Source organism: Dermacentor albipictus, chromosome 5 (genome assembly GCF_038994185.2).
Source record: "Dermacentor albipictus isolate Rhodes 1998 colony chromosome 5, USDA_Dalb.pri_finalv2, whole genome shotgun sequence".
NCBI lineage: Eukaryota > Metazoa > Arthropoda > Arachnida > Ixodida > Ixodidae > Dermacentor > Dermacentor albipictus.
Genome location: NC_091825.1, coordinates 1,951,830 through 1,969,832, shown reverse-complemented (window position 1 = coordinate 1,969,832; position 18,003 = coordinate 1,951,830). Strand labels below are relative to the sequence as shown.

General features: G+C 46.2%; 2 protein-coding genes across 3 annotated transcripts in view; one reads left to right on the top strand and one right to left on the bottom strand.

Moving 5' to 3' along the window:
• The window catches only part of LOC135912382 (protein 5NUC-like), a 916,167-nt gene that overhangs the window by 270,797 nt on the left and 627,367 nt on the right, over positions 1–18,003 (top strand). The window lies entirely within an intron of this gene.
• LOC135912385 (uncharacterized) overlaps positions 1–18,003 on the bottom strand; it is a 28,703-nt gene that overhangs the window by 2,116 nt on the left and 8,584 nt on the right. The window contains exons 2-6 of the mRNA XM_065444829.1: positions 10,384–10,509; positions 9,818–9,891; positions 7,958–8,045; positions 7,202–7,363; positions 6,411–6,623 (exon numbers count right to left, since the gene is read on the bottom strand). Of these exons, the coding sequence (XP_065300901.1) occupies positions 6,411–6,623; positions 7,202–7,363; positions 7,958–8,045; positions 9,818–9,891; positions 10,384–10,509 (663 nt within the window). The remainder of the gene's footprint in view (positions 1–6,410; positions 6,624–7,201; positions 7,364–7,957; positions 8,046–9,817; positions 9,892–10,383; positions 10,510–18,003) is intronic.

Sequence of the window (18,003 nt, the reverse complement as noted above, 5' to 3'; positions counted from 1 at the left end):
CCGTCTCACGTGACCTAAACACCAACTACACATCATAGACATTGTTAAGAAGATGAAATCAAAACAGAAACAATAATACATTCAATTATAATTTATTCAGCGTTCGTAGGCCAATAACACTGGGTGATAATGGATAGTAATGTCTAATGCATCATTTGTAAAAAAAATATACACCACATTCGTCTTGGTTTTCCACACACGAGGCGCTATACGCATATCAGCTGCAGTGGCATTGGTCCCAACTGTGATCACTGCCAACCGCCAGAAACATTTGGGCACATATTTTACCCATGCCCAGCGTATGTGCGAGAACGGCACAGCCTTATTCCTACTATTCAACGAGTGACTAAAAGACCAATCTCTTAAGAGATTATATTAGGTCCTTGACCTGACACCAACAGAGCTGTGGTCACTGGGGTGACTATAGCTTTCCTTCAAGCCATTGGACTCGACGCACGACTCTAGTATGACCTCAACGTGATGGACATGTATACAGGTATATGCACCTCCTTATCTTTTCATTCATCGCTCTTTTTCTCTCCCCCCTTCCCGAGTGTAGAGTAGCAGGCCAGTGCAAACTAACGCTCAAGCCGACCTCTCCACCTTTCTTTAAAAAAAAACTCTTTCAGGTACCTAGTTGCATAACATATTCCAGGTTCTTTGCTGCTAATACTTCGCGGCTGCTCGGGCCCTGCTCTTCACCACACTTGTAACTGAAGTCTCGCTTTAGCCCATTGACATTCAAAATTCCAGTAATGTTAAGCTTGCTCGGGCCCTGGTCATCCCCACCCTTGTAATTAAATAGTCTCTTCAGTCCATTCACATTCGAAACGGCAGTATCGTTAAGCGCATAAAGTCTGAAGACGCAACATACCATGCATTCAGAGTAGAGTAGGTGGCAGCTGCCTGGGGAACGCCTTTATGCTTTTATAGCACTTGCTTTACTTATTCCTTTACTACTTTGTTTGAAATATAATTCTTAAGATTGTATTCATAATTTTGGCTCCCAAAATTGGGGGGAGCAGCCTACACAATAGTGTCACGTGGTGGTGACGTTAAGAACACAGTAGCAATACTGTGATAGACAAAACTAACTTTAATTGGGCGAACCTGCGCCCACAAAACAGGCTACACTTATAGCACAACGATAGCGGCGAACACGGTCGGCTATCGTCGAAAATCTGATCAGCGGGTCAAGCGCGTCGGCTTTTATAGAGCATTCGTCGAATGTTCCAGACTAATCGTTCGGACCCGCGTGCCTTCCACAAAGTTCTACACCATTCGCGTTACGCGATAAAATCAGATAACACAAGGTTCAGCGACAGCAGACAGCCGGGTAGAAGCATCGATAACTTTCCAGAAACGTCGGATGCATGCAGGCGCGTCCCGCGTTGTGCGACAACAGTTAAGCGGCGAAACGTGGTCATCCGATAAAGATAAGTACACGTGTCAATACCCCCCTCTTAAAAAGCATCGTCCCGATGCTACAAATATAAGAGAGCGAAACACAAAAGGACACTTATTAAACATAAGTGACAAAACAACGAAAAGAAACAAAGTCCAAAGGTCAGTCACGGAAAGCCCCAAAGTTCATTAACGCTGGTAGTACGGCTTGAGTCGCACAACGTGGACTATTTCAGGTCGTGAGCGGCGCCGCTGTGATAGCGAAATGCCGTCTGGCACGACCTCATAGTCCAGTGCGCCAATACGTCGGATGACCTTGTAGGGTCCGAAATAGCGTCGGAGTAGTTTCTCACTGAGTCCTCGTCGGCGTATCGGGGTCCAGACCCAAACACGGTCGCCAGGTTGGTACTCGACGAAGCGTCGTCGGAGGTTGTAGTGTCGGCTGTCGGTCCTCTGCTGGTTTTTGATCCGCAGGCGGGCGAGCTGTCGGGCTTCTTCGGCGCGCTGGAGATAGGCAGCGACGTCAAGATTCTCCTCGTCAGAGATGTGCGGCAGCATGGCGTCGAGCGTCGTCGTCGGGTTCCTGCCGTACACTAGCTTGAATGGCGTGATCTGTGTTGTTTCTTGCACCGCCGTGTTGTAAGCAAAGGTTACGTACGGCAGGACCGCGTCCCACGTCTTGTGTTCGACGTCGACGTACATCGCTAGCATGTCGGCAAGCGTCTTGTTCAGGCGCTCCGTGAGACCATTCGTCTGCGGATGGTAGGCAGTTGTCCTCCTGTGGCTTGTCTGGCTGTACTGCAGAATGGCTTGGGTGAGCTCTGCTGTAAAAGCCGTGCCTCTGTCGGTGATGAGGACTTCTGGGGCACCATGTCGCAGCAGGATGTTCTCCACGAAAAATTTCGCCACTTCGGCTGCGCTGCCTTTTGGTAGAGCTTTAGTTTCAGCAAAACGGGTGAGATAGTCCGTCGCCACGACAATCCACTTATTCCCGGATGTTGATATCGGAAACGGCCCCAACAAATCCATCCCAATCTGCTGGAATGGTCGGCGAGGAGGTTCGATCGGCTGTAGTAATCCTGCTGGCCTTGTCGGTGGTGTCTTGCGTCGTTGACAGTCTCGGCATGTCTTGACGTAACGGGCGACGTCAGCGGTCAGACGTGGCCAGTAATACCTTTCCTGTATTCTCGACAGCGTCCGGGAGAATCCGAGGTGCCCAGCGGTTGGATCTTCGTGTAGGGCGTGCAGTATTTCTGGACGCAGCGCTGACGGTACAACAAGAAGGTAGCTGGTGCGGACTGGCGAGAAGTTCTTCTTCACGAGCAGGTTGTTTTGTAACGTGAATTTTGTAACCCTAGGGACAACGTCGGTGTTCCCTTCCAAATACTCGACGAGACCTTTTAGCTCCGGGTCGGCTCGTTGCTGTTTAGTGAAGTCTTCCGCGCTTATTATCCCAAGGAAGGCGTCGTCGTCCTCGTCGTCTTGCGGCGGGGTATCGATGGGGGCGCGCGATAAGCAGTCGGCGTCGGAGTGTTTTCTTCCGGACTTGTATATTACCGTGACGTCGTATTCTTGTAGTCTGAGGCTCCACCGCGCCAGCCGTCCTGAAGGGTCCTTTAAGTTAGCTAGCCAACACAATGCGTGATGGTCACTGACGACTTTGAATGGCCTGCCATAGAGGTAAGGGCGGGATTTAGCTGTAGCCCAAATGATGGCGAGGCATTCCTTTTCAGTCGTAGAATAGTTGCTTTCCGCTTTTGACAGCGACCGGCTAGCATACGATATCACCCTTTCAAGTCCTTCTTTCCTCTGGACTAGGACGGCACCGAGGCCTAGGCTACTGGCGTCAGTGTGGATTTCGGTATCGGCGTCCTCGTCGAAGTGCGCAAGTACCGGCGGCGACTGCATGCGTTGTTTGAGTTCTTGAAATGCCTTGGCCTGAGGCGTTTCCCACTTGAACGCGACATCACATTTGGTTAGATGTGTTAGCGGCTCCGCGATGCGTGAAAAGTCCTTGACAAAGCGCCTATAGTAGGCACACATGCCAAGGAATCTGCGCACTGCCTTCTTGTCGGTTGGCTGCGGGAACTTTGCGATGGCAGCTGTCTTCTGTGGGTCGGGGCGTACTCCTGATTTGCTGATCACGTGGCCTAGGAACAAAAGCTTATTGTAAGCGACACGGCACTTTTCCGGCTTCAGAGTGAGCCCTGATGACTTGATGGCTTCTAACACGGTCGCAAGCCGCCTAAGGTGATCGTCGAAATTCCCGGCGAAGACAACGACGTCATCCAGGTAAACAAGGCATGTCTGTCACTTCAGTCCGGCTAACACCGTGTCCATGACGCGCTGAAACGTTGCAGGCGCCGAGCACAGTCCGAATGGCATGACCTTGAACTCGTACAGGCCGTCTGGCGTGATGAAGGCAGTCTTTTCGCGATCTCTCTCGTCGACTTCTATTTGCCAGTAGCCAGACTTGAGGTCCATCGACGAGAAGTATTTAGCGTTGCAGATCCGGTCCAATGCGTCGTCTATCCGTGGAAGGGGGTACACATCCTTCTTCGTGATCTTGTTCAGTCGACGATAATCGACGCAGAAGCGTAGGGTTCCGTCCTTTTTCTTTACCAGGACTACAGGAGAGGCCCACGGGCTTTTCGATGGCTGGATGATGTCGTCGCGGAGCATTTCGTCGACTTGTTGCCTAATAGCTTCACGTTCTTGCGTCGATACTCGGTAAGGGCTCTGGCGGAGTGGTCGAGTGCTCTCTTCGGTTATTATGCGATGCTTTGCAACTGGTGTTTGTCGAATCCTCGATGACGTCGAAAAGCAGTCTTTGTATCGTCGGAGAAGACTTCTGATCTGTTGCTGCTTACTCATAGGAAGACTTGGATTCACGTTGAAGTCTGGGTCGGGGATAATGCTCATCGGGGTAGATACGGCTGAATCCGAGAGGACAAAGGCATTCCTGGTTTCCACAAGTTCCTCGATGTATGCGATTGTCGTGCCTTTGTTGATGTGCTTGAACTCTTGGCTGAAGTTGGTTAGCATAACTTCCACTTGCCCTGCGTGGAGTCGAGCGATCCCTCTCGCGACGCAAATTTCACGGTCGAGCAGTAGATGTTGGTCACCCTCGATGACGCCTTCCACGTCAGCGGGTGTTTCAGTGCCGACGGAAATAATAATGCTGGAACGCGGCGGGATGCTCACTTGATCTTCGAGCACACTCAAGGCGTGTTGACTACGATAGGTCTCCGGTGGTATCGCTTGATCTTGTGACAGCGTTATCGATTTCGACTTCAGGTCGATGACTGCGCCATACTGATTCAAGAAGTCCATGCCGAGAATGACGTCTCGTGAACACTGTTGGAGGACAACGAAGGTGGCCATCCTTCTAGTCGTATCGGGCAAAAGTCCGTGTTCCGGGGGCAGTCCTTGCAGCCTGCGGCTACCTCGCTGGTTCTTGTCGACGTTGGTGTCTTCCGAGTGAGGGCTTGGGTCACGGCTTTGTGGGGGCGTCCAGTGCATGAACGCAAAGCACCTCCACCAGATGTCACGTGGTGGTGACGTTAAGAACACAGTAGCAATACTGTGATAGACAAAACTAACGTTAATTGGGCGAACCTGTGCCCACTAAACAGGCTACACTTATAGCACAACGATAGCGGCGAACATGGTCGGCGATCGTCGAAAATCTGATCAGCGGGTCAAGCGCGTCGGCTTTTATAGAGCATTCGTCGAATGTTCCAGACTAATCGTTCGGACCCGCGTGCCTTCCACAAAGTTCTACACCATTCGCGTTACGCGATAAAATCAGATAACACAAGGTTCAGCGACAGCAGACAGCCGGGTAGAAGCATCGATAACTTTCCAGAAACGTCGGATGCATGCAGGCGCGTCCCGCGCTGTGCGATAACAGTTAAGCGGCGAAACGTGGTCATCCGATAAAGATAAGTACACGTGTCAATAGTACAGCCACTGGCCGTAGGTGGTATTTATCCAGCATGTTTATTGATGTGCTATATGTTGCTAGGTAGCGAATACACAAGAGAATAACCAACAAATGCTTAACATATGTATAAATTTCGTGAAAAACATGGGTCTCATTGGCACTAAAGCTAACCACACGAGGTTCTACCTAGAATTGTGGTATATACGCGCCACGCAAGGAAACCTGAACAGATCCACGGGAGCACTTCCAAGCGTACAACTGCACAACGTTCAAGAACACCGGTGAGCATGACAACAGAGAGACGTAAACCGGGAAGGTGGAAAAGGCAATGGTGGAAAGGACAACGCAAGACCGCTCAAGAACGGTATGTATGTGTGGTGTCTTTCCGAAATAACAGAAACAAAATAGAAATGGCAACTTTTTTCTGAAGCTCTACTTGAAACTGAAAATTTCTAGTTACACAGAAAAGAGACCCAATTTATGGTGCTCATTCCTTAATCTTCTTCTATTGAAGTAGAAATGAATCGAGGAGTTGTCAATATGTCCTGGTGACCGCTACCCCTTTTCACTTACTACAACAAGTTAAAAAAAGGTAAAGTATTGCTTTCGCTAAGCTCATAGGTTATGTCTTCAACACAGTTCTCTAGTATTTTTCACACATAAGCACTGCACACGCATAAGCACTATGTACGCACACAATGTAGTTTAGTCAGTCGTCATTACAAATGTCAGTGTCTTGATAGAAGCATTGAACGACTTTCATTGCCTTGTGGTGTACCTTTGATAGCCATGCGTCTGTGACACAAGGATAGCCTTGGTGGCATAGCTAATGAGTCTTCTGCCCAAATGTATTAAAGCTCAAACTTTTTCGTCAGAGCAATATTTAGAGAGCAGTAGTTGAGTCTTTTTTGGAGTACAATAGAACATGTGTGTGCATTAAAATTAGTTTTTCAACCAGTTAAAGAAGCTCTAGCTCTTTATATGTGCAGCTGCCTCCTCAACCATGCAGGGTAACTTAATGTAAATACTATTTCACACATAGTAGCAAAAGTTTACTTACCCGCTCAAAGCTCATCATGTATGGGTACTTCCTCTTTGCCTCATGAATACTATTTGTTGTGATGTCAGAAATTCTTTGGCGACATGTCAAGGCCATCCTTTCATTGATTCGATCCTCCTCAGGCGAGCCTTTGCGAGATTCACAGCTGAGCCACTCCGTGTGCATTTCAAAACTTGTTTCATCTTCTCCGGCTATTGTAGAGATAGCAACATCCTAAGAGAAGCAACACCAATGCAGGTGATTGCGGCATAGATACACCTGCGCTATGCAAGGAAACACTGCAGTAATGTTCAAGAGGTATCGTCAAAAGCTAACGGCCCCATTCACTATCCTTTTCATGTGATACATTTACACCAACACACAAATAAATAGCTAATTGTATGGATTACCATATGCCCGTGTTCCCACCTGCTAGACAGGGAACAAACCCACAAAGGACTGCGGTTGAGCACGAAACTTTTTTGGTACCCCAAAGGCGTTTGAACTGTCCTTTGCATTGTTGTAATTGGTCTTTCTGACTTATTGTTTTTAGTTTTGCCTAGCTAAATACTTCAATAAATATTTCGCCAGCATAAATTCAATCAGGCATCCAAAATACTTTAATGCCACCTCAAAACAACAGAGAGCACTAAATAGTCAAGATTAAATTCGGAGCGCTTCTATTCAGTGAAAAAAATTGAAACATTTGAAAGCATTAGCAAATGAAAATATTACGCTCGCCATTAGCTTGCTACACATCATCCTAGATAAACAGATCAAAATATTGTATTTGACTAAAGAATGCCCCTCACCATATTTTGCACTTTGTGCCACTGGAGCTCCACCGTGGCTGTTTCTTCACTGCCCTTCCTGCGTGACCCAAACTTCGCACGGTTCTCGCCCACACGACCATCGCCCGGAAGAACCCTTAGCTGATTCTTGAATCTGTAGCGCAAGGCTACCTTCCAGGAGTCCTGAGAATTGCATGAACAATAAATTAATATTGTGCTCAAATTCAGAGGTCGCTTATAGTAAAGGAAAGGGCCAAATGAAATTTTTAGTAGACATTAAAGAAACAAGGAAAAGGCAAAGCAGTGCAAACACAAATGAGAAAGAAACATGCTGACTACTACCAATTCAAGGTGGTTTTATTAACATGTGCAATAAGTTCTGTCAAGAAAGAACGGAAAGATTAAAGACACCCCAAAAAAACAAAAAGGTCAGACACAATTTCTGATAGAAAAGAACTTAAGATTTCAGGTACAGCAGTTTCCTTACGAGCGTGATCGAAGGCGTGCTGACACAAGTCTCTCGCAGGTAATGAAAGCTTCACAGGTTTCCCTAGGCATTTTCCCTTACTATTAAAATGCACGTCTGGTGAAGCTTCTGTCTGCAGTTATTGCATTTGCAGTGCATGGGAATACTGCTATCTGTGCCAGCCTCAATCAATTTGCATGCTCAAGGATTTGTACAATAATGGATATGCCCAGAACCACACTGCCTAAAATGCCCGCAGATGGCGGTCCCCAGTAATATAACAATTTACTTACAGCTTACAGCTTACTTACAGCTCCACTTCCTACTACGTCCTTCAGCTGCCGGTATTTCTCAAGCAGAAGTGAGGTCACCCTTGAATAGAAATTACGAGTTGGGAACCTGAAAATATTCTCAATGTTAAGATTGTTGTATACATTGAGCGAGATTATGACTTTGCCCCTAACACACTGAAAAGCTATGAATAATTTTGTAAACGCCTTTGAGGAGAACAAGTAAATTTTTGTAGTTCCAAGGTCTGCAGATTAAAGGAATTTATAAATGAAATCTAATGCAGTGAAACGTAAATTCAAAGCCTGTCTGACCACACAAATTTTCCGAATCGGCAGGTTTTTGCAGCGTACATCTTCGAACTTGTGCAGAGCAGTGCGTGCTTCCAGCTCAAATTAGCCAGCGAATTTCCTTTACTATTTGCGGGATAATGGTAATTTTGTTAATTATGTGGCTTTTAGAAGTACACGAATTTCAATTATTAACGTTTTGTTTTACTCATTCTCCCAAAGAATCGCAAGAAATCCAGGAAACCTGGCGGTCACATTTCTACACATTAGGTGTGGTAGCAAGAATTTTGCAAAATTTCGTACCGACTTACCTTACACTTCAGCAGGCATTTCTAACCCCACAGCCATCAAAAATAAGGGGTAATTTACTTACAATGTGATCTTATTCATTTCTGTGAAAAGCACGAGCACAATTTTTCGGAACGCTGCGGACGAAATCGGGCTACCAGTGCTAATACTCTCATGAAGATTGCCAAGGCTTGGCAGCACGAAAGTGCGCCCATCATCCTCTGAGCATGAAGGCCTACAAGAAAGCTGCCGTTCAGAGCTGTTTTCAACACGTTGCTACAGTAACAAGAATATCAGTGCCCTACGTCAGCTACAGGTAAACACAGAAAAAAATTATAGTTAGCTCTTCTATTGCAAAAGATTATTCTAAATAGCATGAATCAGTGTCAACCAAGCCCAGCACTAATTTTACTGTTAAGGTTCCAGACCTAGTACAGCACTGGCATTAGGAGGCACTGATATGAGTATAAGGTCAGCAATGATTTCTCGTGCTTTTGTTTAGAAAATTTACAATCAACTGCGCCTCGACTCTAACTGCAACAATACTAGCCAAGGATATACAAAGCGTGTTGTGTTTTGGAATACTTATGGTACTTCTACTTTAATAAACATTCTCACGCCGAGAAAGCCCGTCGTTATTATGAGGAAAGAGGAGCTAAGTCCGAACAGAATCTCAGGGATACAGTCACTTCTGCAACAAAGTTCAGTATGATGCGAATTCATAAAATTTACTGCCAGACCTGCAGCGCGTATGATGTGCAGAATTTCAGGCGCAGCAATTTTCTTTGCCACCGCGGACAATATAAACGTGGGAGCCGCGAACGTACCAGTGAGCTATATGTGTTACTGACATTGGCGCCGCCGTTCTGATCCAATCGAGCATACGCAATGAAACAGAATTTAGATGTCATGGCAGCGCTGATCCCAAGGTTCACAATCAGGTGAACACAGCCAAACGCCAGTGACTACAATTGTAAACAAGCAATCAAATCACATCTGTATTGCATCTGGTGGCTCAGCATTTCTTGGTTTCGGTACGTGGTCATTGGCTTTGGACTTTAATTCAGATGGGAGAAAGCTTCGTGTTCAACCATCTTTCTATAAGGTGCCCTGGTTTTCTTAACAATCTTTGTTCTTCCTCCTCCCAAGTGCAGAGTTCTAGGCTATAGACATGTATTAGGCTGACTTCTCTGCCTTCCCATTCAATAAATCTCTCTTTAAGACATGATTACGGGCGAAACCAATATTAATATGCGACCCTGTGAGACGACCTAAATTTCTAATGTGACACTCAAACACACTTACAGATCGAAGGAAATTCCAAGGCCATTTTCATGATCTTCTCTGCCACTGGCCACCATACTGCTCGCTGCAATGTGCTGCAAGAAAAAAAATAGCATAGTTGCACGTTGCGCAGGAGGCCCAATGCTAAAGAGACAGTGGAGCTGATGGGAACCTAGCTCACAATTATCGATTAGGTATCAATTCGGTATTGAGTGGCTATCGATTGGCCTATACGATGCATTGCCATGCTTTCCGGGGTACTACCAAGCACTTCTGAAATTTACGGATTATTGATCGATTATCGATTAGGTATCGACTGGGTATTGTTTGACTATCGATTATAAATTGCTTAATTATGATTGAAACAATTACCACTACCTTACCTGGGATTACAAATGAACCAACTGCGTAACCAAGCTCCAACTGGATTAACCTCAGTTTAGCGGAATCGGCAACGCTGTGCTAGTTTTTTGTTCGCATGTGAAATGCTCGGCTTAAACAGCTCCACTGTTAAAATAAATAGCCGACACATGAATTCGTAACTAAGCTCTGAATGTGCAGAACACACGACTACCAAATCCAAATACCTTAGTCGATGTTGACGCACACTGCTGCTCACTGTCCACTTGTGGGCGCAGTAAAATTTTCGATAAGTCTGGGATAGTGTCCTCAGGAGAGAGATCCACATACTCATCGAACGTCTTGTCCAGTATCTGAAAGCGGTAAAGCACAACTGGTTTTTTTATCCTGCAGAGACCTGAGGAATCTCTATGCACGACTAGGCTGTAAACTGCTTCCATTGCGTCATGTGCAGCAAACCACTGTAAATGTGCAACAGCGGACTGTTGTTTTCGGATTAGAAAACAGTCTAGCAATGTGCCCCTCGATTTACTGTTATATGAGCGAAATGCACTAATAAGCATTTGCTTGGCGAGCGATCCTCCACAACGCACTTAAAACGAATCGGCACAGTGACTGAGCCGCTCGTACAGGGCATGACACGCATCACACCTTTGAGCGCGCTATCATGCAGCTCACACGAAATGTTTTAGCCTTTAGTTGCTGACATGCACAATGCTATTTCTTTTACTGCTATGCTTCACAGCCACTGCAAAAGTAGTTCCTTGTATATGGCGGACAGTGGTACAGTGGCGAAGACAGGCTGCACGCGCGCGCGCGCGCCAAGACTGAGCAAGGGGAGCAGCTGTACGGCAAAGGGCAAGCGTGTACGGTCTGAGGGCGCCCGACTGACTAGTCGCACTACGTATAAGCAGCACCATTTTGGGAGTCGAAAACTAAGCCGCAACATAAGAGACATGGACAACAATGCTCGTTGCTGGTCGCCGTCGCACTAAAGCACATAACGAGTTTCGCGATACGCGGCTTCGCTGTAAAAATGCGATCTACCGTCGCGACGAGAAAAGCACCCCGCAACGAGAAAGGCGCACCGCGAGTTCTGCAGCGCTACCGCGCCCCTGCGAGGATTATGTAGCGCGAACGAGTATTATACTTACAGTTTATTGCTACGTGATGTAAACACTACTCGGATTCAAACATGTCACGAAAAGCCTCCCTCATCATAATGGTCAGTACTTACGCACAACGCTACCTTAGCAGGTGCAGTTAGAATCAAACAAGGGAACACGTGCACTTGCCTGAAACGAGCTCGACGTCAGGTCGACTTTGCCGCCGAGAACCGGGCACGCGCAAATTACTTCTTTGAGCGCGTTGAACTTGCCATCCGCAAAAACATATGTGCTTGCCGCACCAAGGTGGGGCACACTAACTATGCAGCATGGCATCGCAAGCAAATTTACATGCACAGTACCCCTGGCACTTGCAAACAACAGGCAGTCAAACATGGAACCAACGCAGCAATGAGAGCAGTGAGAATTACGCGGCAATCCGCACAACGTAACCATGGCAGAACAAGAGACAGTTGCGAAATTTGTCATCACAGCATGTCGTAGAAATGCCATAGTCTAAATAAACTTCAAACTATTTAAAAACAGATATTTTGCGCCTACTAGTAGCAAGAACAACGCACAGCCATGCTAATGTTTGCCTTGTGTTTTATTAAATGCAGTGCAAAAAGTTGCCCATAGATGGCGCAACAAGTAGATATTGAAAAATTTACGGGCAGTTTTTGGAGCGTTTTGCGTTTGGCTTTTGCGTTTTTACTAAAAGAATGAGAGCCTGAAGCTTCACCCTTGTTGCCAGCAATAGTATAAATCCTGACCATGTTCAGCACCTACTGCAGTGCGTGCAAAGATAACAATCGCTGCACTGTAGCAATCAAAAGGAAAAAGAAACTCATAATCACTAAGTAATATTATTATTCGAAAACACGTAATAATAAATTATTGGCAATAGTCTAACTCTAAAAGCAGAAGACCTGCCATTAGTTGTTACTGCTCTGTCGGAAAGTCTGTGTTCTGTTTGCTCTCCTTTTTGTTTTTCTTTATACTGTGTTGATGTTCTGGAATGGCACGCACGGGTTGGGGCATTGTGCTCGGTCTGTGTTGTCGCTGTTTGAAGGCCCAAACGGCGCAGGCAAGCTAGGAAATCACGGCATAACTGTGAACGGAAACCTGGTAAAGGGATCTGTTTTCATTTTCACTGGTGACAATTTGTCTAGCCATAGAATTGGAGGCTTCAAATGCGCATTCAGCCAAAGAAGAACTTGTAGGCACTGCATGGCTCTGCGGAACGAAACTGACTACAAGCATTTAGAAGGCGATTTTGTGCTTCGCTCGCCGAAAGCGCACAAACACCACTTGAGGATGTTGAGTGCAGGGCTGCCGACTCTGTCATTGTATGGGGTCAAGGAGCCATGTGCTCTTTTGTGCCCCGGCTTTGACCCGACGCTACACATTCCACCCTTATAAAGCATGACCTGCTTGAAGGAGTCATACCATTTGCACTGAAGCATATAAAATTTTCATTAATTGAACAACGATTCTTTTCACGTGGTGTTTTGAACAAAAGCAAGTCAGAATGGATTTATGATCCTCATGATATTGGCAGCAAACCAGAGCCCATTTCTAAGCCATATCTTCTAGGAAAAGCTGTTTTCAAGGGGTCGGCAACAGAAGTATTTTGCCTATTTCGAAACCTAACCTTGTTTGTTGCGGATAGCGTCCCTTCAGAAAATGCAGTTTAGCAGCTTTACCTACCTCTCCCAGAAATTGTTGACATTGTAATGAATCATAAAACTCCAGTTGCACATATTGTCTATTTCCTGAAAAAGATTCATTTCTTTTGTCTTGACTTCTGAAAAGCTATCCGCTTCGTTTGCTGATCACATGGTCCACAAAATTTTGTTCCCTACTGTACACCCTTATCAGCACTTCAGCACCCATTAGTTATAGCACCCTTCTCGCACCCTCGTTTACACCCTTCCGGTAAATGCACCCTTTGCGGCCTGCTCGTAGGGCGCTCCCGTCCAAATAGGGTGCTGGAAGGATGCGCAGTAGGGTGTAAATCTGTTGAACACCCTTTTTACACCCTTAAGGGTGAGAAAATGTTTAGTGTGTGCCCCACTTGGCTACGCCGCTGCTAGCCCCCTCCCCCCCTCCCGCAATCGACGCAAATCGAGCCATCAGAACGTGCATGACACGCATGCATGACATAACATGAATGACATGCCGCGAAGCTAGCATGGATGTCGTCACATTATTATCATCATCATCGGCTTATTTTGACGTCCATCGCAGGACGAAAGCTTCTCCAGCGATCTCTCCAATACCCCTGTCTTGTGCTAACTGTTTCCACGCGTCTTCAAGTTTCCCAATTCCATCACGTCCACATTATTCTCTGCCGTCCTCGACTGGGCTTCCCTTCCCTTAGCACCCATTCTGCAACTCCAGTAGACCAGCAGTTCTCTCCCTTACGCATTGCAATGTCTGCCCAGCACGACTTCTTCCTCTTAATGTCAACCAGAATATCAGCTATCCCCGTTCGCTCTTTAATCCACATCGCTGTCTTCGAGTCTATTATCATCATGCCTAATAATTTTCATTCCATCGCTCGTTGCGCGGTCCTCAACGTCTTCCCAAGCTTCTTTTGTAACTTCCAAGTTTCGGGCCATACGTTAGTAACGGTAGAAAGCAATGGTTAGCAGTAAGCTCCCTGGTCATGATTTAGTAATGCCTGTCGTAAGCTATCGAGCTAATGTTTTATTTTTGTTAATTTCCTTGATCACAGGCCCCTGCGAGTAATTAACCTCAATAAACGTATTTTTGCGCAGGTTCCAGAGGCTGACTGCCGACCATGACATTCGTTCTCTCGCCAGGCTGCGGAACATTACTTTTCTCTTCTGCATACTAACTCTCATTCAGACTTACACTTTCTTCGACAAGTTCCTCAAACGTTTGTTGCAAATAGTCTGCGGCGTTGCTGAGTATGCCAATGTCATCTACAAACCATAAGTTGGTGAGCTATTTATCGTTAGCCCTCACTCCTAACCATTCCCAGTCTAACTGGTTGCACACTTTTAAGAATTCAGTGATAGCATTGTAAATATTTTGCTATTGATCATATGAAGCCTTTTGCAGACTGGCTATGCAAAGTCTGCGCGTTAGTGTCATCCGTTCGATATCAACATTCGTGGGAAACTTCATTTTTGACCACTGTTCGGAGCCAGTGCGCTGCTGCCTAGGTGCCCCGATCTAATCATTCCAGCTACCTGATTCAAGCGCAGGTAGCGCGCGTTTCATGTATAGCGAATATCAACGCCTTAACTGGCAATGTTCATTTATCATATACTGTAAGCTTGTTCACTAACTCCCTTATAATTAGGGTGTATATTAGAAAGACTGGGGTGTTCCAAGGGTGTTTTCTTGTTGAACACCATTTTCTGTTAAAAAAGGGTGTTTCAAGGGTGTTTACAAGTGTGAAAAGATGAATACAGCCGCATTACACCCATAAGGGTGTGAAAATTTTAGGAGTGTACAGCATCAATGCGTTGATTCCATCTGAGGTCAGGAGTGAACGTGACTCCAAGATACTTATGTTTATCGACTCTGCTAATAGTTATACTATTTATATTGTAAGGGCAATGCAAATTTTTTCTTTCTCGTTATGGACATAACAACAGACTTAGCTGCGTTTAATTCCATCTGCCAGTCGTCACACCATTTTGGATCTGGAAGCTAAGGATGTGCTTAGCATGCCCAGCCACTGAATGCAAATTGCAGCAGTTACGAGTGGTGGAATCCCGCTGGGGCTGATTGTGAAGATTGCTTCCTTTCTCTGTCCAATATCGCGATGGTGAAGCTAAAAATGAGGAGGAGGCCTGATGGACTCAACGTTGATCGTCACCATAACCGAGTGGATGGACGACCTGTGGAAAGGACAAGGCGCACCAAGTTTTTAGCACGTAACTTGTCCTACAGTAAAGCGCTACAATGGCTAGTATGCCCTCATGGGAATGGTAGACCGAACTGCTTCTCACTGCTAACACTGTACTGATACTAAGAAAATAGTCCGTCCGCAGGCACCACGCTACGCTGAAATTAGCAAAACAATGTCAGTTTATAAGCTGATATTGCCTATTACCTGGTGTCCTTGTGTGCGTGAAGGGCATAAAGGTCCTGGCAATGAAATGGTAGCATCTTCGTGTTTGCTGCAGTTGCACACAAACAAAATTCGTTGAAGTGATCGGACAGCGATCTACCAGCGGAGAAGACCAACCCATAAATTAAAAATAATTGCGGGTTTCGGATCTTCCAATGTACTTTGCGCTTAGCTACCATCTGTTATATTTTTCTTTTTTGTGCTCTTATAAAGAAGAAAACTCCACGTTACTACAATATCAACAACCGTACACAGAATAGACCGGGATTGAAGCTGTGACCACGCACCGCACTTTTGTACATTTAGCACATGTAGTATTGGGGCAACAAGTTTGAGCAAAATTATTAGTTTTTTGGTCAAAGGACTGTGACAGGCGGGAAAAACTGGTTGTCATGCCCGGTCGACATAATACCAGCTGAAATGTTATTTACTTATATTCATTTTTGAAAAATCACTAGAACCATTTATACATTTGCTTTGTATGAGTTATGTACTAGCTTGCCTCGTCAATCTCAAAAATGTATTCTCTTTTCGGGAGACGGCCTTCGTGAAAAACGACGCAATACGACAGTAAAACATCCAGCAAGGTTCTATCCAATGATTGGCGAAATTGTGCACTGAGAGGCTGCCAACTAGCGTGTGAGGGAAAGTTGAATTATAATCGTTATAAGCTTGTGGTGCGTCTAGCACGAGAGAGTAGTGTCAGCGATGACATTGGTGTGAAAATGGTCAGCTCGGTCTGCGATTTGTTCTTGTGATCTCCAAATTGAACGTCGCAGTTGTCACGATGAGAGTACTTCTGTGACATTATTAGTGCAGTGGGCTGAGAAGGCTCGAGTGGTAGCTCACTTTGAGGAGTATTAGGTAACAAGTATTATTATACGTACTTCGCGATGATGAAAAAGATGCAGAAACACCACTGGTGTTGTCTAACTATTCGTAAACAGGCCCCCAAATCTTAATTGGCCCACCCCCAAACATTAAGTAGGCCCACCTCCAAATTTCAAATTGGCCCTCAAATTTAAATTGGCCCAACCTGAAATTTAAAGTCGGCCACGCCCGATTTCCCTTTCGCCCAGCCTTAAACTTGGAATTGGCCCGATCCCCAATTTCAATATGGCCAACCCTAATTTTCAAGTTGGTCCACCCATGAATTTCCACAAATCGTCCCCTAAATTTACAGTTGACGCACCCCAAAATTTAGGTTGGCCCACCCCCATATCGCCCCCAAGTTCAGATTGGCCGACCCCGAGATTGCCCCACATTTAGGTAGGACCAACCCCATATCACCCCCAAAAACAGATTGGCCCGCCTTCACAACACCACCAAATTTATATTGGCCCACTCCAATACCACCTGCAAATCGAGGTTGACACCCCCATATCAACCCGAAACTAACGCTGGCCCACCCCTCGATCACCTCAAATTTAGGATTGCCCACCGCAAATCATCCCCCAATATAGGTTAGTCCACCCATAACCCCCCCCCCCCAATTCAGCTTGGCCCGGCCAAACGTCACCCCTATCGTTAGGTTAGCCCGTTCCCATGTTACCGCCAAATTTAGGTTGGCCACCCCCATATCAGCCCCAAACTTAGCCTGGCATACCCCTCTATCACCTCAAATTTAGGATGGCCCACCGCAAATCACTCCCAAATTTAGGTTAGCCCCCCCTACCCCACCCCTCGATTCAGCTTGGCCCAGCCCCATATCATGCCCATGGTTAGGGTGGCCCACCCCCCATATCATCCCCAAATTTAGGTTCTCCCACCCCCATATCGTCCCCAAAGTTAGGTTCTCCCACTCCCATATCATCCCCAAACCCTGGCTGGCCCACCCCCCATATTCCCCCAAACTTAGGCTTACCCACCCCTATATCACCTCAAATTTAGGTTGGGCCAACCCCATATCAACCTCAAATTCAGCCTGGCTCACTACTATTTCACCCCAAATTTAGGGTAGGGCCACTCCCATATCACTACCAAATTCAGCTTGGCCCATCTACGTATCAAGCCCAAATTTATGCTGATGCCACTTCCAATTTCAAGTTGGCAACCCCAACCCTTTTTATGAAGACCTATATATTTATATGGGAAATGCGTCAAGCTTTTGGCGTTTCAGACAGGATTTTGCACGATTTTGCTACCAAATTGCTGGGTTACTCACAAAAGAATGCTGCGCGTTAAAAGCAAATGCACCGAACGAAGGACACCATATGTTGATCCTAAATGCTGACGGCTAGCCAAGCTAGCTTCTCTGTAGTGCGACCGGGGCAGCCGCAGCACGGGACATTTATTGAAATGGTTTTTTACGGCCACACCTACGGATTGATAGGACTTGGCTGTAGGGAACACATTACCAGTAGCTATTAATCCAGACGCTGCACATCTCCTAGTTGGTGCATTTCTTATTTGGATGAATCTTTAGAAATAATTAACGTTCGGGCAGCGACTCAGCCTAGCAGACCCTTTGTTCCACACGAATGTTGCATAGGAATGGCACTGACCACCGGGTGGCATTGCGGCCCAGGTGGACCTGATTCCCTCGGAATGTGTGCCATTAAGGACAGCCGAAAGTCGAAGAAAGCAATACGTCCAGAAGCACGCAATGAGAATAGCCATTTCGTTCTCCC